Source organism: Oncorhynchus mykiss, chromosome 13 (genome assembly GCF_013265735.2).
Source record: "Oncorhynchus mykiss isolate Arlee chromosome 13, USDA_OmykA_1.1, whole genome shotgun sequence".
Classification (NCBI taxonomy): Eukaryota; Metazoa; Chordata; class Actinopteri; order Salmoniformes; family Salmonidae; genus Oncorhynchus; species Oncorhynchus mykiss.
Window position 1 is genome coordinate 38,052,312 of NC_048577.1, and position 21,788 is coordinate 38,074,099.

A 21,788-nucleotide genomic window follows, 5' to 3' on the forward strand; every position below is an offset into this window, starting at 1 on the left:
AGTCAGAGATTTCCGATTTCCCAGTTTTTTGAACGCGGCATATGGCTGCGTTTACAACAGCCCGATTATGATATTGCTTTCACTAATTGTGCCAATCAGATCAGCTCTGAAAAAGATCTGATGTGATGAAGATCTGATATAATTGTCCAAAAGATCAGAATTGGCCTTCCTTATCTGAACGCAGTCATAGGCTCCTTATATCTGGAAGTAGGCCTGCTGCTGTTTTTTTTTTTTTTTTTTTACCAGTAACTGATTTTGCTCTGCAACACTGGGGAGTGGCCAGTCAGTGACATTAATCAATCTGGTAGAAAGTGTCTACTAAGACCTTGTTGATGTTCTGATTGTCAGAAATTGATCCACCACCACATGGTAACAACATGGGCAATTTTTCCTTGACTTCACTAGGGGTAGCAATGTGAATAGCTGACACAGGGTAGTGCTCTTGGAATGATATTTGAGGGTACACTGGGTAAAACGCAACTGCACTCACATTTCCACAAGCTATGTTCTGGTAGTGGTTTCCTAACAATGGAAAGTCAAGAATGTAAGGATAAAAACACTTGACTTAATCCACCCTCTACCATTTGGCATGCACCGACCATCCACAAGGCCAGATACGTGTAGTTACTTCCTAGCTCATATGACTATGGGCCCAATACCCCTACTTAGTCTTCCGTTATCCCTTATTTTTTCCACCCCCTCCACTTTACTCTCTTGTCCATCTTCTCCAACCACACCCTCTCTGCTTCTCCCTCAGTCTCCTCTCTCCACCTTACTCCACCCCTTTGTAGTTTTGTTTCTCTCACACACAGCAGGAAGTTACTCTTCTGCTTTTTCTGGCTATGCGGTTTCTGCCTCTGCTGCAGCGACTGCGTCAAACTCGCCTCTCCTTCCTGTAACACCCGTGCCCTGCCTGCCTGTGCTGAGCTCATTGTAGGAACTATGAACAGTTAATTAGTAAAAACAACATCTCGCTTCTACAAGGCGGCACTTTCCAGGTTTCAAGTTGGTCCGATTTTTTCCCCTTCTCCTAGTAACACCTGTTATCCAGCAGAGAGTGAGGACAGTGGAAGAGATACGGGATTGGGAGGAAAGATGTTGCTCCATCAAAGATCCTCACCTCGGGACCAAGACAATTGCGGTAGGCCAGTGGCTGTTCCATCCACCTGCCTAATCTCCTAGAGACGTTGAAGGACCAAGGACTCCAAGACCTGTTTTTATTCACCTTCTCTTTTCTTTTTTTGGAACTACATTGGAACTAACTAGCTACTTTTTCTCAGTGTGGACAGGTTTGCAGACATCTGAGTTGGAGTCTGTTTTCGAGTCAGGCCTAATAGCACATCCAGTTAAAAGAGAGTGTTTTTTTTAAACCTTTCCCCTGGATTACCTGTTCAGGTTGGTGATGGGGAATGCGGCGGGGGGAATAGAGCAGGCAGATGGCAGGGAGGCCAAGCACTCTGTGGGGTCAGGAACGGGCCTGAGTGACCCCACCCCTACGCTGCAGAAGAAGCAGCCTGCTCCCCCCAAGCTGCCCGTGCCTCCAGAGGACGAGCTGGAGGAGCGCTTCAGTGTGGTTCTGGTGAGTGGCATGACAGGAGGGGAGAAACATCATGCATACCAACACGCAGAAACGCAGACACATCACACAGGAATTTAGACGCATCACACACCTACTGTATGTACTGCACCGATGTCAAAAGGAACAAGTGAAATCACTCACTTAAATATGCACGGTGCCAGATGTCTGAGAGAAAATACATTCAGCTTCACATTTGAATTATTCTGTCAAGGTAATTCTGTTTCCTGTTAGAAAACAATGCCGTCTCTCTCACAGCAGCCAGTCATGTTAGTAAAGAGAGCTGACATTTTGTTGGCCTCAATCCCATCCAAAAGCTCACATCCTCTTTTAGATATTTTGAAATCGGCCTCTCTGCTCAGCCTGTGGTCAAATGATCTCATAGACCTTCGACTGCCGCCCTCCCTCTTAGATGAACCGGAGACACCATAAAGGCACAGTGCTGGATTGAGAAATAGATTTTGCACGAGAGAGACCACAAGACTAAGACAGGAAGGCAAATGTTTCTCAAATATTTCAACATGTCATTTCCCATCAGTTAACACATATGGAGGACAACATAACGCTATCGATCCAATACTAGAAGCATGGTAGTTTTTACAAAAGAAGCAGGACATCTCAGGGGAACAAGGCCTTATCTGTAGAAACTGTTAGTCAATCATGAGTAGCGCAAGCAGTTTGAAATCACGCATTTAGATAAACCTCTGATAAATGTGATGCTAAACATATTAGGCACTAGATACGGAGACACACAAAGGACATGTGACATCATGGCAGTCAAACTATCTTTCCATGCATACCCCTTCACCTTCTTTTACTTTCATGTCTGAAAGAAAGAGGAAGTCAGGTCATGCTCTGAAAGAGCAGGCCGGTAGAGAGGACAGTGGGCAGGAAATGGCTTAGGCTAAATAAGTGTCTGTACCACACACATATTAGCTAACAGTTATCACACTGCATACAGCCTACATGCATTAAAGGAAAATGCTACCTTCTCTAGTCTAGATTTCAAACGGACCTAATACGGCACTTATAGCACTCACACAAGCAGATGTGTTCAGGTATGTGGCAATGTGTGAGAGGAGATATTAGGTAAAAAAGTAATGTCCGGGCTCAGGGTGACAGCAAGAATGGAACAACCTGTTGAAACTGAGAACAGGACTTCCCCTCGTGTTCTAAATAGATCCCCACAGCAGAAGTGTCATAATACCCATAAAACCTAGCGGTCAAACAGCAAAATGGTTCCAATCATTTTTCCATAATTAATTTTTCTCATAGGGAATTTTAGAAACATTTTAAAATAAGGGCTGTGTTTTGTGTAGGCGTACCCTGGCGTGATGTTTTGATAGCCATGTAAATATCTCTCTCGAACAAGGTGACTTTTATCAATATATTCGGCTCTATTTCTGGTCAGATTAGAAAATGCTAATTTGCATCAAAGTAGACATCATGCAAGACTGCAAATCCCTGCAAGCTCCTGCACGTCATCTCTAGCAGACACTTTTGCTAACAGCTATTGTGTCAATTTAAAACTTGCACAAAACCATTCACGTACAGTGCCTTGCGAAAGTATTCGGCCCCCTTGAACTTTGCGACCTTTTGCCACATTTCAGGCTTCAAACATAAAGATATAAAACTGTATTTTTTTGTGAAGAATCAACAACAAGTGGGACACAATCATGAAGTGGAACGACATTTATTGGATATTTCAAACTTTTTTAACAAATCAAAAACGGAAAAATTGGGCGTGCAAAATTATTCAGCCCCTTTACTTTCAGTGCAGCAAACTCTCTCCAGAAGTTCAGTGAGGATCTCTGAATGATCCAATGTTGACCTAAATGACTAATGATGATAAATACAATCCACCTGTGTGTAATCAAGTCTCCGTATAAATGCACCTGCACTGTGATAGTCTCAGGGGTCCGTTAAAAGCGCAGAGAGCATCATGAAGAACAAGGAACACACCAGGCAGGTCCGAGATACTGTTGTGAAGAAGTTTAAAGCCGGATTTGGATACAAAAAGATTTCCCAAGCTTTAAACATCCCAAGGAGCACTGTGCAAGCGATAATATTGAAATGGAAGGAGTATCAGACCACTGCAAATCTACCAAGACCTGGCCGTCCCTCTAAACTTTCAGCTCATACAAGGAGAAGACTGATCAGAGATGCAGCCAAGAGGCCCATGATCACTCTGGATGAACTGCAGAGATCTACAGCTGAGGTGGGAGACTCTGTCCATAGGACAACAATCAGTCGTATATTGCACAAATCTGGCCTTTATGGAAGAGTGGCAAGAAGAAAGCCATTTCTTAAAGATATCCATAAAAAGTGTCGTTTAAAGTTTGCCACAAGCCACCTGGGAGACACACCAAACATGTGGAAGAAGGTGCTCTGGTCAGATGAAACCAAAATTGAACTTTTTGGCAACAATGCAAAACGTTATGTTTGGCGTAAAAGCAACACAGCTCATCACCCTGAACACACCATCCCCACTGTCAAACATGGTGGTGGCAGCATCATGGTTTGGGCCTGCTTTTCTTCAGCAGGGACAGGGAAGATGGTTGGAGCCAAATACAGGACCATTCTGGAAGAAAACCTGATGGAGTCTGCAAAAGACCTGAGACTGGGATGGAGATTTGTCTTCCAACAAGACAATGATCCAAAACATAAAGCAAAATCTACAATGGAATGGTTCAAAAATAAACATATCCAGGTGTTAGAATGGCCAAGTCAAAGTCCAGACCTGAATCCAATCGAGAATCTGTGGAAAGAACTGAAAACTGCTGTTCACAAATGCTCTCCATCCAACCTCACTGAGCTCGAGCTGTTTTGCAAGGAGGAATGGGAAAAAATGTCAGTCTCTCGATGTGCAAAACTGATAGAGACATACCCCAAGCGACTTACAGCTGTAATCGCAGCAAAAGGTGGCGCTACAAAGTATTAACTTAAGGGGGCTGAATAATTTTGCACGCCCAATTTTTCAGTTTTTGATTTGTTAAAAAAGTTTGAAATATCCAATAAATGTCGTTCCACTTCATGATTGTGTCCCACTTGTTGTTGATTCTTCACAAAAAAATACAGTTTTATATCTTTATGTTTGAAGCCTGAAATGTGGCAAAAGGTCGCAAAGTTCAAGGGGGCCGAATACTTTCGCAAGGCACTGTAATTATCAATTTAAAGAAATGTAGCCAATTTATTAATATTAAATTGTAGCTAACGTTAGATAGTTAATCCAGAGATTCTTATAATTTCCTCAATTCGGTGTTCTTGTCCAGATCATCATGGCATTTGTATATCTGTAGGATAGACAAATTAGCAGCTAATTAGCATTAAAAAAATTAATTATTGGGGGGGGGGGGATAAATGCAGGCAAATTTATTGATTAAAGTCACCTTGTCCTAGAGAGATTTACATGGTTATCAAAATGTCAAGGCAGGGTAAGCCTACACGAAACACAGCCCTTATTTTAAGTGCTTCTAAAATCCCCTATGGGAAAAATGTATGGTTGAAAAACGATTGGAACCATTTCCTTGTTTGACTGATAGGTTTTATGGGTATTATGACTGATACTTGTTTTTATTAACTTCTTTGCTCTTTTGCACACCAGTATTTCTACTTGCACATCATCATCTGCACATCTATCACTCCAGTGTTAATTTGCTAAATTGCAATTACTTCGCTACTATGGCCTATTTATTGCCTTACCTCCTCACGCCATTTGCACACACTGTATATAGACTTTTTCTACGGTGTTATTGACTGTATGTTTGTTTATTCCATGTGTAACACTGTGTTGTTGTTTGTGTCGCACTGCTTTGCTTTATCTTGGCCAGGTCGCAGTTGTAAATAAGAACTTGTTCTCAACTGGCCTACCTGGTTAAATAAAGGTGAAATAAAAAAATACTGTGGTACCCATATAGGGTCTCTAAATTGAGATACGGGTCATTCCATTTGATTTCAATCACTTTTGACCGCACCCCTTTTGATTTCAACTAAACTTTCTCTACATATTTGCCTATGGTACAAGTGGTCAGAAAGTAACATTTCGGACCGGAGTGCCAAAACATTTAGGAGGTGGAAGAGCTCAAAGTTGACCCATTTTGCATACCCCACCCCACCATGAGACACCCATGTCTTCATCACTGGAAAAGATAAACAGTTGCATTTGAAATCATTTAAAAGCTTACAAACAGGGATTGTACTATTTTATCATTTCTTGATTTATTTGTCTTTTTGTGAGTGAATATAAACGTATTTAGGAGTATGCTGTGTCTCAACCAATGGCGGCGGGCACGACACAAACACCTCAGATTATACAAAATAGGGTCTAAGATACAACATATTCGAAAATGAAAGCATTTTTATACTGAACAAAAACATAAACGCAACATGTAAAGTGTTGGTTCCATTTCTCATGAGGTGAAATAAAAGATACCAGAGATACGCACAAAAAGCTTATTTCTCTCAAATGTTGTGCACAAATTTGTTTACGTCCCTGTCAGTGAGCATGTTTTTTTAAATGTATTTTTATGGCAGAAAAATCAGTGTACATACAAGAAGTATACAAACAGACTATAATAATATATGCTAGGGGGTACAACAAATGACAGATTATACAAAGACCTTAAAAGATACACACGTATCGATTGTTTTAACATCTAGAGCGGTCTTAATGTACTGCTCAAATTCCTTATAGAAAACACGGAAGAGTGTTTTTTTTTATTAGTGAATTTACATTTATGAATGTGAAATTTGATTATAAGCTAAGGAAACCGAGCAGCACATTCTCCCATAAACAAAAGTCATCAAGAATATTAACAATTGTAAACTATGAAAATCTTGCCATTGTTTCTTTACATGTAGACCATTCTAAAATAAATGCAAAACTGGATGCTCAACACAAAAAAGTACAGTTAATGTTAATGTCTTTTTTAAACTTTCTTCAGGTATTGATTCGCAGGGTAATAATTCTGGATCATTCTGAAAGAGACCTCTTTGACCTTGTTAACAAGAAGGCATTTGTGTGGTAATAACCAGACTTCTTTCGAACAGATATGATTGACAAATGTATTCCAGTAAGTTTTTTATTTCACCTTTATTTAACCAGGTAGGCCAGTTGAGAACAAGTCCTCATTTACAACTGCCACCTGGCCAAGATAGAGCATAGCAGTGCGACAAAAACAACAACACAGAGTTACACATAAACAAACGTACAGTCAATAACACAATATAAATATCTATGTACAGTGTGTGCAAATGTAGAAGAGTAGGGAGGTAAGGCAATAAATAGGCCATAGAGGCAAAATAATTACAATTACAATTTAGCATTAACACTGGCGTGACAGATGTGCAGATGATGATGATGATGATGATGATGTGCAAGTAGAGATAAGTAATAGTATGTAGGATGAGGTAGTTGGGTGTGCTATTTACAGATTGGCTGTGTACAGGTACAGTGATTGGTAAGCTGCTCTAACAGCTGATAACATAAGGAATAGATACAATATCCCTTTGAAATAAGGCACGTATAGATCTGTTGTTCTGAGGGAGCAAGGAGAGAAACATATTTCTCCTATTGGAGAGTCAACTGGATTAAGCGAGGGTAGGTCAAGAAGGTGAGGTCTGGTTCCACCTCTAAACAACATGAGAGTTGCAGATGGAATAGCGTCAAGGACTATGGCGAACTCTCTAGGTGTTACAGGGATATTGTAACGAGAAAGAAATTCCTCTTAATTGAGTAACGATCCTTCTGCATTAAAAAGTTGACTCACCAGCAGGATATGATTATTAAACCAGTTCTTAAAAAATAAATACTTGTTTCTATACAAAATATCCCTATTGTTCCATATGAAATATCTATGCAGGGAAAAATTATGTTTATATATAAACAACCACGCTAAGAATATTACATTTTGTAGGAATCTTATCAATGTTATCAAATTGAATAAGCATCTTTCCTGTTGATCCTTAGACAGCGGTAATCCCAAGGTATGTTACTTCTTCCTTGACTGGAATATTGCATATAGAGGGTATCACATGGTCTTTAACAGCAAACAATTCACACTTATTAAGGTTTAGGCAAAGACCTTTGGTAAAAATATTTATCACATCGAATGCTCTAGGAATCTGGTCAGCATCTTTCAAAAAAGGGTGGTGTCATCTGCAAGTTGACTGATGATAATATCTCTGTCAGCAATAGAGATCCCCTTTATGTCGCTGGATTTAGCAAAAGTTGTAAGAAGTTGGATTGCAAGCAGTTAGTGAACGTTTCTCCTTTGCCAAGATAATCCATCCACCTGACAGATGTGGCATATCAAGAAGCGGATTAAACAGCATGGTCATTACACAGGTGCACGTTGTGCTGGGGACAACAAAAGGCCACTCTAAAATGTGCAGTTTTGTCACACAACAATGCCACACGTTTTGAGGGAGGGTACAATTGGCATGCTGACTGCAGGAATGTCAGAGAATTGAACGTTAATTTCTCTACCATAAGCTGCCTCCAACGTCGTTTTACAGAATTTGGCAGTACATCCAACCGGCCTCAAATGGAACGACACATACTCAAAAATGTAGGCGTGTGTGTGCGCATGCGTACATGTGTACAAACCATGCGCACATAAGAGTATATGTCTTTCTGAGTGGGTATGTGTGTGCATGAGTAACCTCATGTGTATGTACAGCGCATATTCACATACACATTGTCTACATTTGGTTTTCTGTTGCTAGTCTTTGTCTTTCAAAATCCACCATCGGTCCCTCCCATACTGTACCCCACCCAAACCCTATAACTATGTCCCCAGCAAAGCCCACACTAACTGCGGCGCACATGTCAAACCTCAGGGGTTTGTTAACGTGTTAAGAGGAAGCCACAAACTGTTGCTTGAGAACATTCAATTCTGCACACCTAACCACAGTCAACACCCTTTCTTAGTAGGCCCAAGACTGCCTCGACTAAAACATCGCTCATCTTAGATGCCTTAAATAAACCACTTTCATTAGCGGTTAGTTTGGCCGGCAACATCTATGGGGTTATTGTGTGTGACGTGTCACATGAGAATGAAGCTTAAAAAAATCGATTGTATTTTCCCATGTTAATCAAAAGGCATGACAGAGTTAAATCAACTTCTCGTGATATAAACACACCATATTTTCTTGTAGAAAGGGCCAGGTGGCTCACTTGTCATAGAGACGAGTAACTGTTGAATCAATCAGGTTAAATCCACCTGCAACTCACTCAAACAGGTCATGGCTAAACGGCTACTGTATAGGCCCGCTACGTTCAATGATGAATGGAGGAGCATTATCTGTATGTGTTTGAAAATGCTCATGACTAGACGTGATACATGCTCACAGATGGTTTCCATTAGTTACCAGCAATACATGTAAACAGTGAGTCACCTCCTTGGTGTAGGATGATGATAGCGTTCACTAATACCTCTGGTGGGGACATCTGTGGTTTCTGATCACATTTGAACAGCATGGCATGAACAGGAAGCGTTATGACAATGTGCACAAGAGCGTTGGCTGGTTGGTAGTGAAGAAAGAAATGAAATATTTTTTAAAGACGATATTATTGAAGAGGATATTATTATGCAGGCACTGCTTAATTGAAGTCTATTGAGTAACATGCCGTTGTAGACCGCTCCGAGTTCATTTAAATACAAGATCCCCAAAGGCCCCAGTTGTAGTCACAGTAACAGTCATGTCATTATTGATGTAGGTTTTTGAAGTGCACCTTATTCTATTCTCAGAGCTATATGAACTTGCCTCCAGACAAGCTGAAGCTGTTGAGTCAGTATGACAATGACAAGAAGTGGGAGCTGATCTGTGATCAGGTAAGAACATTACGTCTTGTTGGGAGCCTTACATGGGGTGATGGGTTCATGCACTAGTACACAGTTCTACATGATTGGGTATATTACGGTCCGTAATAAACCATTTATTAATCATTACTCCCACATTTATAAGCCATTTACTGATCATAAGTAAAGCATTTTTGCAGTCCCTAATCTAAAGCGAGCACGAACCAATACCTAACCCTAACCATAAATGGTGTGCAATATTTTTGTAAATGCCTTATAAATGGTTTATTACCGACCGTTAAAATAAAGAGTAACCCCTGATTGTATCTGAGATGAAGTGTTGTAAAAACACAGCATACGGACATAACTGTGAATAAAAATAAATGTGTATTGCTGGTGTCTGGTTGCCAATATGTAATGTAGGTTAGAGTGCAAAAAGGTCATATAGTCTTCTAGCAAAACACTACACCTCTGATGGGTTCCTGTGGTAAACATGTTTCCCATCAGCAGGTTGGCATGGTAACAGAGTGGTTTGCGGTGCTTGTTGTGTTTGACTGTCTCATTTGTTACTCACCCTCCTCCTCTCATCCCCTTCTCCTTCCTCCCTCCATTCTGTGTGGTCAGGAGCGGTTCCAGGTGAAGAACCCTCCTTCTACCTATCTGACCAAGATCAAGAGCTTCTATCAGGACCAAGGAGGAGTGACCCGCAGGGTGGGTGTACAGTGTACTCTACATTCGTAGAGCTTCCAGTCATTCTCACCGTAGCCAGGGATTTCAAGAACTAAATATGCGTGTTTTGGAACCATGGGATAACAATATTACATCTACAGTAGTAGTACATCCTTGCATTTTATGACAAAGCCATGTAGCCAGTAATATAAGGCTAGTCTCTTTAGAACAACTTCTGAACTACTGATATAAAGGTTTGTGCGTCTCCTTCATTAATAGAGCTTCTCTGTATGGTTTTGGCCTATTTCAGTTCAAGAGGCGGGTCCAGGAGTCCACCCAGGTATTGAGAGAGCTGGAGATCTCCCTCCGCACTAATCATATTGGGTGAGTGACTGGACCAGGATTAGCCTCTGCCGAGTCCCCCAACAACCAGGTGTTCTGGTTTTCAGGGGAAATGGAAAGAGAGTCTGTGATGCAACTTCCACTTTTGGACTTTAATAAGGAGACACTCCATCTTAACTCCTCCTCCACATTTACTGGATTGGTTGAACAGTGCAGATGAGAACCTCCCCTGACAGTTTTTTTTTTCTTCCTCTCCTCAAGACCAGCATGTAGGGGATCTAGTTTCAGGTGTTTCTTTTACGCCTGCTATGTTCGGTTTGACCAGGACTGGTCCCACAGTTAACCCATCAGTCAGCATGACTGACTCAAGTGTCCTTAAAGTAGTATCGTGTTCTAATTCTCTTTCTCTCTATATAGCTGGGCCCAGGAGTTTCTGAATGAGGAGAACCATGGTTTGGATGTATTGGTGGATTACCTGTCCTACGCCCAGTGTGACGCTTCGTGAGTATCCCTTGCAGCCTCCCCTTCTGTCTTAACATAATCCCGTACAATATCAATGAGACATACAGTTCCAGTCAAACGCTTGGACACACCTACTCATTCAAGGGTTTCTCTTTATTTTTACAATTTTCTACATTGTAGAATAATATATATATGATTGTGGATGCCAGGTCATCTGATGCAGCACCATCACTGTCCTTCTTGGTCAAATAGCCCTTACACAGCCTGGAGGTGTGTTGGGTCATTGTCCTGTTGAAAAACAAATTATAGTCCTACTAAGCGCAAACAAAATGAGAGACAGTTAACTCTAATGAACTTATCCTCTGCAGCAGAGGTAACTCTGGGTCTTCCTTTCCTGTGGCGGGCCTCATGAGAGCCAGTTTCATCATAGCACTTGATGCTTTTTGAGACTGCACTTGAAGATACTTTCAAAGTTGTTGAAATGTTCTGTATTGACTGACCTTCATGTCTTAAAGTAATGCTGGAGCTGTTCTTGCCATATGGACTTGGTCTTTTACCAAATAGGGCTATCTTCTGTATACCACCCCTACCTTGTCACAACACAACTGATTGGCTCAAATGCATTAAGAAGGAAAGAAAATCCACAAATTCACTTTTAACAAGGCACACCTGTTAATTGAAATGCATTTCAGGTGACTACCTCATGAAGCTGGTTGAGAGAATGCCAAGAGTTTGCAAAGCTGTCATCAAGGCAAAGGGCGTTGAACACTTGTTTGGTTACTACATGTTTCCATATGTGTTATTTCATAGTTTTGATGTCTTCACCATTATTCTGCAATGGAGAAAATAGTAGAAATGAAGAAAAACCCTTGAATGAGTAGGTGTGTCCAAACATTTGACTGGTACTGTAGATTTTATGTTTGATTATGTATACGTGACTATATGTTTGTGTATTTGGGAATGTATCTATAGGTTTGACCTGGAGGGTGCTGAGAATGGGGGGATACTGTCAGAGAGAGGGAAGCCAGCGGAGAGGTCCATGGAGGACCTGAATAAGAGTGCAGGAAGCTCCCCTACACACGGCATGACCAGAGCAGCCCGCGCCCTGACCGTACGGTAAGAACCATCAGCCGTTATGAGAGCCGAGTCTCACCCAGCAAGCCTTACAGACCACAGGATAAATCTCACCACAAATATTCTACTGAAAAGTGGAACCTTCTGACCAGTGACCACCATCTCCTCCATCCTCTCAATATCTCCTAAGCAGAATAACCTCTCTGGCCCAGAGTAGGAAAACTCAGAAGATCTCTCGATTGGCCAGTCAGAGGGACGACGTCCATGTGTGCATCATGTGTCTGCGTGCCATCATGAACTACCAGGTGTGTGTGTGTGTGTGTTGTGTGGTGTGTGGGCATGACTGTGACATGGAGTGTGAAATTGTGAAATTCCAACGCTGATTATCACTTTTTCAGTCGGGCTTCAACCAAGTTATGACTCACCCACGCTGCGTCAACGAGATCACCCTCAGTCTCAACAACAAGAACCCCAGGTATGAACACCTGTGTGTGTGATGATGTGTGAAGTGTGTGTGCATGCTTGTGCATGTGATGTGTGTGTGATGTGGTATTATATTCCTGGTCTCTACAGAACCAAAGCCCTGGTGTTGGAGCTGTTGGCTGCTGTGTGTCTTGTGAGGGGCGGTCATGACATCATTCTCGCCGCCTTCGACAACCTCAAGGAGGTGAAGGGATTTACCAAATTTAGCCACACTATAGCATACTTTACTTGACCAATATGTACTGTATCATCTCACCTTAGCCTACTCATTTGTGTCTTCTCAGGACCAAGATTTTTCTCTTCTAAGTAATCTCACGACTGATACACGCCACAACCCTGTCTCAGTCTCACCAAGCACACTTAGAATTCTAAAACACACACTCACACGAAGACATCATGTTGTGAGTGCGCAACCAGTCCTCACCAAACTGAAGGGCCCCTTTAAATGACTGAAATGTAGTCTTCCACATTGGTGACCATCACGACTAATAATAGATTTAATGTTGGAAGTGTTCAAAGCAGAAGTGGACGAATTTGATCAGCTTTCTATGAATACAAACACACACACACACACACACGCGGTACCAAAACGTACACACTCCTGTGTACATCTGCATGACTGTGTTACTGAAACAAGGAACGTCTTTCCCACACCCTTTCACTCAGGTGAGCGGAGAGAAGAACCGTTTTGAGAAACTGATGGAGTACTTTAGCAACGATGACAGCAACATTGACTTCATGGTACGTGGACACACAACGGCTTTAATTCTCCTGGCTGATGTGTTTGCATTTTACTCACAATGTAGTTCTGAAAGGTCAAAGATCAAATATGATGATTCCTCTCGCCAGGTGGCCTGCATGCAGTTCATTAACATTGTGGTGCATTCGGTGGAGAATATGAACTTCCGTGTGCACCTGCAATATGAGTTCACTCACCACGGACTGGACCAGTACCTAGAGGTAAACGCTCCATTTATCCTTCTCGTCTCATTGTTGGAAATGGAACCGTCACAACCGCAAAACTAACTCCTTCAAACGGAAATGAAACCGTCATGATAACGATGGTTGTGTGTGTGTGTGTGTGTGTCAGTCTCTGAAGCTGACGGAGAGTGAGAAGCTGCAGGTTCAGATTCAGGCCTACCTGGACAACGTGTTTGATGTGGGGGCTCTGCTGGAGGATGCAGAGAACAGGGGTGGGGTGCTGGAGCATGTGGACGAACTGCAGGAGCACAACTCACAGGTCAGTGATACATACTGTACACACACAGTCTGATTCATTCAAATCACACGTCTAAAAAATGCCAGCAATTACTCTATGACTCTGTCTGTGACCTCCGAATGTTGTGTTGGCATGTTGTGTCGTGTGGTGTTTTTGTAGCTGAGTGCCAGGCTAGAGGAGATTGAGAGCCAGTCTGCAGAGAGGATGGCTGAACTGGAGAAACAGCTCCTCCAAGTCACCAAGGAGACAGAGCTGCTCAAGGTCTGCACTGTACAATGAACTGTGGACTGTTTACAATATAGTGTATCAGACAGAAAGGCATGTGTGTGATTGTGTGATGATAACTTTTCCTTGCCTTTGTGTGTGTGTGCGACTGACAGGAGAGCCTGCGGGACTCCTGTTCCCAGGTCAGTTCTCTGCAGCAAAGAGAGAGGGAAAGGGAGATGAGCCAGGAGAGGGAGCGGGACAGAGAGCGTCTAAGCCAGCCCTCCTCTGAGCTAGAACTCAAGGTGCAGGAGCTGCAGGAGCGAGGGCTGATCCGCCTGGGACGCACCCCCTCTGGGGCCCTAGACCTCCAGGTGGTGCCTGTCACCATCATCGAGTATGCACCCGCCCCAGCCTCTGAGCCCCGGCTCAGCTCCACGGGACCCACTGCCCCTGGCCCAGACGTCCCCGATGCCACTCCCTCCTCAGCCATCTCTGCTGTTCCCCCTCCTCCTCCCCCCCCGCCTCCTGGGCCTGGTGGACCTGCTCCCCCACCCCCTCCACCTCCTCCTCCTCCCCCGCCTGGCTCCGGTGGCCCACCTCCCCCTCCTCCTCCCCCTCCTCCCGGGGGAGGTCCGCCCCCACCTCCTCCTCCACCCGGCGCAGGACCTCCGCCCCCACCCGGAGGCCCACCTTCTGGAGACAGCCAAGCCGGTAAGGTGACTCTTAACTGCTTCCATTGGAGATGTATATGTAACTGACAAAATAAAGGAAACACCAACAAAGTGTCTTAATAGAGCCATAACTAGCTTCAATGCACCTTGGTATAGATTTTACAAGTGTCTGGAACTCTATTGGAGGGATGCGACACCATTCTTCCACGAGAAATTCCATAATTTTGTATTTTGTTGATGATGGTGGAAAATGCTGTCTTAGGAGCCACTACAAAATCTCCCATAAGTGTTCAATTGGGTTGAGATGTGGTGACTGAAAAGCCATGGCATATGATTTGCATTGTTCATCAAACCATTCAGTGACCATTCGTGCCCTGTGGATAGGGGCATTGTCATTGTATGGGGGCATAGCAATGGGAGCCAAAATAATGGCCTGCCCATCATTTCTATACATGACCCTAAGCATAATATGAAGTTAATTGCTTAATTCACTCAGGAACCACACCTGTGTGGAAGCACCTGCTTTCAATATACTTTGTATCTGAAGTGTTTCCATTATTCTGGCAGTTACATGTGTATATCAGTGGAGGCTGCCGAGGGGAGGACGGCTCATGATAATGGCTGGAACGGAGCGAATGGAATGGCATCAAACACGTGGAAACCATGTGCTTGATGTATTTGATACCATTTCACCTATTCTGCTCCAGTAGCGGTCTACAGCAGAGATTAGAAGATGAGAGGGGAGATCATGAAAGTAGAGGAGAGTTTAAAGAGATTAGGGTGTGAGAGGTCAAATAGGAGAGAGCTCTATGCTAATCAGATTGTCAGTCAATCTGATGAATTTGTATACGTCCAATTTGCTGAAGGGTGAAATGAGTGCACTGGCGATTGACAACTGTGATTGATCCTCTCTCCTACTCTCGCTCTCTTTCTCTCAGGAGGTAAAAGCAGGAAACCCATCCAGACTAAGTTCCGGATGCCTTTGCTCAACTGGCAGGCACTGAAGCCCAACCAGGTGACTGGCACGGTCTTCCACGAGTTGAACGACGAGCAGGTCTTAGGGGTAAGGCCAAACCTCCACACAGATACTAGTGCTGACTGAACTCTACTCTTCCATTCTCCCTTCTCTCACCTTCCCTCTGACCCCCTCTTTCCTCTCCTCCCCTCTTCCTCTGAACCTCTTTTTAATCATCTCTCTCTCTCTCTTTATATCTCTTCCTCCTCTCTCTCCCCTCCCCCTTCCTCCCTCTCTAACCATCTCTATGCGTGTTGTGTCAGGAGCTGAATATGGAGGCGTTTGAGGAGCAATTTAAGACCAAGGCCCAGGGTCCTCCTGCAGCTCTGTCCACTCTTAAGGTCAAGGTGGCCCAGAAGGCCCCCAGCAAGGTCAGCCTGATCGAGGGCAACAAGGCCAAGAACCTGGCCATCACGCTACGCAAGGGAGGCAGGAGCCCCGCAGACATCTGCACAGCTATAGAGACGTATGGAACTATATCTGCTCCTATTCTGTTCCTTTCCTTAGTAAACATATTTCTCTCACTCATTTCATTTCTTTATGCCTTTTTTGTTCTCGTTAATCCCTTCATTCTCTTTCTCCTCATCCCACCTTCCCCTAACACTCTTCTTTTGTCCCTTCCTTACTATCTTACCTCCCTCCCTCCCTCCTCAACTCCAGGTATGACCAGCAGGCGTTGGGGCTGGACTTCCTGGAGCTGCTGGAGAGGTTTGTCCCGTCAGACTACGAGCTGAAGCTCCTCCAGAACTATGAGAAGGAGGGCCGTCCGCTGGATGATCTGGCAGAGGAGGACCGCTTCATGATGCGCTTTGGGAAGATCCCCCGTCTGGCCCAGCGAATCAGCACCCTCACCTTCATGGGCAACTTCCCCGAGAGCGTCAAACGTCTGCAGCCGGTGAGTCGGTTGCTCAGGACAGACAATGAAATTGCATCTGTACGACAATTACTTTCTTCAGAATCTGGTACGATTGTCATTCATAATCTCACCCACAGCAACTGGACTCCATGATCGCAGCATCCATGTCCATTAAGTCCTCGGCCAAGCTGAAGAAGATGTTAGAGGTGAGTGGAGGGCATCCCTGTCCGTCACTGCTAACTTCCAATCAGAGAGCCTCTTTAAACAGGCCTGCACTGTCTATGTAACACATTCTGCATCTGGCTCCTCCTCTCCAGATCATCCTAGCCTTTGGGAACTACATGAACAGCAGTAAGAGGGGTGCAGCCTATGGGTTCCGCCTGCAGAGTCTGGACCTGGTGAGTACCCCTCTGCTCTTAAGGCAAAATTGTGAGAACCATCACTAAGGTAGAGATTAACTGGCTGAAATAGTATGGCTTAAACTCTATAGCGATAAATAAGTCGCTATTAGCTAAAGCAAGGTTTTGGGCTGTTGAGGGCGCTGTGGTACCTTGATAGGCAGGCCAGTCCATCTTTGGGAGATGACTCCATCTGTGTCTCTCTTTGTCTCTGTCCTGTCAGCTGCTGGACACCAAGTCTACAGACCGCTCCCAGACCCTGCTACACTTCATCTCCAGCATCGTCCAGGAGAAATACCCTGAACTCAACAACTTCCACACTGAGCTGCAATTTGTGGACAAGGCTGGCCTAGGTGCGGGAACGCAATCAACGGTTGCACGCGCACACACACACACATGTACACGCAGCTTGGAAAAAATGCAGCCCTTCATAGTGAGAATAACTGACGCCCTGTTTCTCTCCTGTGTTTGTGTGTTTCAGTATCTCTGGACAGTATTCTTCAGGATATCCGCTCTCTGGAGAGAGGAATGGAAGTGACCAAGAAGGAGTTCCTGGTGCAGGAAGACAACACAGTGCTGAAGGACTTTGTCAAGAGAAACAGTGAATTACTGGACTCATTACTCAAAGACAGCAAGACCGCTCAGGTTGGGATCACATAACGTTTGAACTTAATAGACACCTCCAACACACATAATTCCACAGAAGATGTTCAATGCATATTTTAGTGTGAGCGTCATCTCTCCTCCTCTTTCTCTCTCACCTCCTCCGCTAGGAGGCGTATGGCTCGGTGGTGGAGTATTTTGGAGAGAACCCCAAGACCACACAACCCTCCATGTTTTTCCCTCCATTTGTCCGCTTCATGAAGGCCTATAAGGTGAGGTGGTGCCCCCGTATTGGGAAAGGATTAATGAAATGGCTCATTACGTTTAACTTGTGTCTATCGCGGCTGCATTTTGTATTGATATGCATGTTTGTTAAAGGGGCAGTGCAGTCAAATGTGAATTCCCTGTTTTATATATATTTTCCACACTATGAGGTATGAATAATATTGTGAAAATTATATCAATGCACTTTTAGTGTAAGAGCTGTTTGGCTGGGTAGGGTGTTTTTTTTTGACCACCTGGTAAGTTAATAGACCAATAACAAAGAACGTTTTCCCTCCTCTCTGCCAATAACAGATAGTTTTCATGTTACACATTCCTCCTATTAGGCTCCTCCAATTAGGGGCCTCTTTCAGACCACGTCTAGACAGTCCTAGCAAAAATCTTGCTTGAGAAATAGCATTGAGCTAAGAAGCCATTTGTTTGTTTTCAATTCAAATGGTAAAATAATCACAGTAAGGTGCCGAATTGTTGCTCAGAAATGATTTGATATTGAGATGAAACGGCTGTGTCGAACCTCTAATGACCTGTTTTTGTGTGTGTGTCCCACACAGCAAGCAGAGAAGGATAATGAACAGAAGAAGAGACTGGAGGCCCAGAGCAGTGAGAAACAAGCAGAGTCTCCCTCCCCTAGAAAGAAAGAGGCTGCAGGACACAAGGTAGGACAACAGACTATAGACCCATACCAACTCAATCCACCACAGTCTCTACATTCCATGCAGCCAGTTATAAAAGGAGGTGGAGTACTGTCGTTTTGTAGCTTCCCTTATGACCGACCGACCAGTGACTATGGTCCATACTACATATGCCAGTGTGTCAGCTTTACCCTTTGACCCCTGCCAGTCTCCCATGATGCCCAAGATGGACCTGATAGCGGAGCTGAAGAAGAGGCAGGTGAAGCCTCAGGTGAAGGATGGGGCCCTGGAGGACATCATCACAGGTATGACAAACCACTACGGATAGAATACATTATGCACTATAGTCTTACATTGTAGTTTGATCTATAAAACAGAGTTAAGAACGCGTAGAGTCAATGCCATAAACACATTATAAGTGGGCTACGAGGCACTATATAAATTCATGAATGCTTTATATGGATGTAAATCATAAAGCGTCACCACACTTTTCCCCCGGTACATTCGGAGATCGATATCCCTTGCTAAGTCCCAGTGGTTGTGTCTATGTGCTTTGTCCCAGACCTGAGGAACTCACCGTTCAGAGCAACAGATGGACGGAGACCAGCACAGCGTCAAGACACCTGAACAACCCCAGCTCCACTGAGATGGCTGTACACACTCAATGTCAAAGTGTATGCATACACAGAACACAAATACCTACCTGTACTGTACTGTACATACACAATACACCTACATTAGTACAGACGATTATATGGCCTTTTGCCTACCAATACACATTTAAACAACAGTATGAATTAACTCTGTAAATAGAACAGAGTTTAAGCTATACGTCATGAGCAAATGTGTGACATAGAAAAACATTGATGCGTTTTTATCCATTTAGCTTTTTAAAATAACTTTGAATTTTTTGTTTCCGTTCATCTTTTAATGAGCACATTTTTTTTAAATTAAAAAAACAAGTTTCACATTGCTGTATCACTCCAAATTCATGACTCAAGTGCTTGCTTACCCTAGAGTGGGTCCGTGACCTGCCAAGCCATTAGAAAGTCTATGTGCCCTGTAATCATATCAGAGTGTTCACGTTATGCCTGTACATGAGACATCCTCCTAGCCCCAGGGAAGATGAACGGAGATCCTTCCATACCCAGTTGACAATACTACAATGACCCATCTGAGGGCCGCCGCTGGACCTGCCGCAGGGCATCCACCTACTGACATGATACGTTATTGATCCCAAAAGGGAGAGAAGATCAACTTACTGTCTACGATAAAGCGAAACCCGGACTCCGACTGTACAAGAGAGCTGCACTTTATTAGACACACAACCACAGCAAGTATGTACAAAAGGAAGCAGGTTCAACTGCCGGTCTTCTCACAGAAAGGGAAAAAAAAAAATCACATTTCTCACAGAACATCATGGCATCCACACTGATAAATGAGAATGTCCAGTATCAGTAGGTATTTATATTTATATAGATCAATTTTTTTGTGTATTGTTCATTATGTCACACTACTCTACAAGTGGGAGATCAAAATTGGTGGTGTTTTCTGGTGAAGGTGCGTTGAAGCGTTCCGGATCATTCTGGATGGTTGGGAACACTCCTCACTCTTAGCCATCATCACCGTTGCATCACTGAACACAGTAAGACTGAACATCGCCTGTGTCACAGAAAGATCCAAAGTAAAAAAAAGGTCTGGCTCTCTACCGTTGTAAACCTTAGAAAAAGAGGTGTACCACTTCCATCTCGCTCTGTTTTTTAAGAAAACATGTAGACAACAACTGCACCGTGCGATTGCTTGACAATATTTCATGCATTGTTTTATAATATACCTTTGTGTCCATCTTTGAATTAATAAATCATTATTTTGGACATAATATTTTGTTGCACTTTCTAGGAATTACTCCGTCTATTTACATAATCGTTTTGTCTTGTTATCTTCTCGATGCCAAGATTTTGGAACATCCACACATTCATGTCAGAACCTCATACAGTACTGCACACACCACAGACAGCAGGTCAAATAATGCACATGTCTCTTTCATTTATTAAAAACAGAACCAAACACGTCTCAATAGACAAAGATTATGATGACGAAGAAAAAGCTAACGCTCCATATCTATCCACGTTACGGGCTCTTGGTTTGTCATTGAATCCTAAATGACTTGTTCAATGCTGAGATCCTTCTCCGTTAATAACTTTGGGCCATACAGATGTAATTACCATCCTATCGTACCACCAGTAGAGGGGTTTCTAGTATGGGCTATTCATTTTAGTGGGATGCCTTCAGGAGGAACAGACAACCCCTCTCTTGTGAACAGTCCTTTCAAGGTAGATCAATACAACCAATCAGAGCAGCAAGGTCATGTTGCATCATCATATAAACGCCCACTTCACAGTGTTGTCTCTCATCTCTCTCTCGCTGACTCCCACCAGACTTCTCTCTAACATCACTGGAATCAGCCAAGGGTGAAGAACACATCAGTCAGGCATAAGGAGCGCTATGAAATACAAAGACTAGGACAGAGACTAGAAGAGGACTAAGTAAACCAACAGAAGTTCCAAAGAAAAGGCACGCCTCTGAGAACAGGTCTAGGAACAGCTCCCCTTACCTCAAAATGAATGTTAGCTAGTGGAGGCCTGGGAGCAGACGTTGTACTGGACCAGCTCAGGGGCAACCTCTCCCTAAACATACCAGTAGTATGGGCCAGCAGGCCAACAAAAGAGGAAACTCACACAACTGTTAAAAATAGTGCTAATAAAAAGATCCCAGAATTAAAAATGAGCTCCACTGTATATTACATACCTGTCCTGTCTTCTATACAGATAAATATTTTCAAATCAATATAAAAATGTTCTGCTTATGAATAAATAATTTGCTAATGTGAAATACATTATCTCTCTCGAAGAATTGAAAAGGAAAGTCTGTACAAAATGCCTACTCATATAAATCCCCAAAAGAGGATGATTTAAATTGTACATTATAATAATTTAATCCAGACCTATGTGTCACACTTTCTTCACAATTCTATTAATATCATACACAAACATCTTCACGAAGATATATTCATATACATATGATTATTTTTCATTTTCATTTCAAGTTTGCATGAACTCTCTCTCTGATTGCCAGAGGGCTTTCACTACGAGTGTCTCCACACTCTCCACCCTCCCTTCCTCATCCCCACTACCAATAAACCCCTCCAAGACTCAGCTATATTGAAATCTATTGTCCAATAACACTAGTGCTATGGTGACTCAAAAAAGCACTGTCACGCAGTCTTGGGGTTCTCATCTTGGACTTTCCTGTGTAAAAGCAGCAAAGTGTGAATACCTCCCTCCCTATCACCCTGCCAGACGCAAAAGCAAGTGCTGGGAGTTATGGATTTGAGTGTGGAGCTGAACGAGTAAGTACATATCTTTCATTTGGCTTCACTTTATAGAACCTAGGGCTAGAGGCCTGCATTGCTACAGTGCAGCCAGCGTGAGGCTTAA

At 43.3% G+C, this 21,788-nt stretch overlaps 1 protein-coding gene across 3 annotated transcripts; it reads left to right on the forward strand.

The window, feature by feature from the left end:
• The first annotated feature begins 237 nt into the window (after positions 1–237).
• Positions 238–19,985, forward strand: LOC110486282 (formin-like protein 1). Of its 3 annotated transcripts, none has more exons than XM_036940984.1 (26): positions 238–369; positions 1,035–1,579; positions 9,328–9,411; positions 10,003–10,089; positions 10,358–10,431; positions 10,807–10,890; positions 11,824–11,967; positions 12,119–12,230; positions 12,324–12,400; positions 12,499–12,592; positions 13,075–13,149; positions 13,258–13,368; positions 13,499–13,648; positions 13,787–13,888; positions 14,008–14,545; positions 15,444–15,568; positions 15,784–15,986; positions 16,181–16,415; positions 16,514–16,582; positions 16,694–16,774; positions 16,998–17,127; positions 17,256–17,419; positions 17,548–17,649; positions 18,211–18,315; positions 18,500–18,596; positions 18,854–19,276. In XM_036940984.1, exons 2-26 carry the CDS (start codon positions 1,403–1,405, stop codon positions 18,916–18,918), a joined length of 3,285 nt encoding a protein of 1,094 aa, XP_036796879.1. In that variant the 5' UTR covers positions 238–369; positions 1,035–1,402; the 3' UTR covers positions 18,919–19,276. The 3 variants fall into 3 exon arrangements, with proteins under 3 accessions (XP_036796879.1, XP_036796880.1, XP_021413422.2); XM_036940985.1 differs by lacking the exon at positions 238–369 and adding an exon at positions 760–933; XM_021557747.2 differs by lacking the exon at positions 238–369 and having other exon boundaries at positions 760–1,579; positions 18,854–19,985.
• The last annotated feature ends 1,803 nt before the right edge of the window (positions 19,986–21,788 follow it).

Coding starts and splice junctions, on each gene's coding strand:
- LOC110486282 (XM_036940984.1), top strand. CDS start 1,403: ATGGGGAATGCGGCGGGGGGAATAGAGCAGGCAGATGGCAGGGAGGCC. Junction 13,889..14,007: donor AGGAGACAGAGCTGCTCAAG/GTCTGCACTGTA, acceptor TGCGACTGACAG/GAGAGCCTGCGGGACTCCTG. Junction 16,775..16,997: donor GCCTGCAGAGTCTGGACCTG/GTGAGTACCCCT, acceptor CTGTCCTGTCAG/CTGCTGGACACCAAGTCTAC.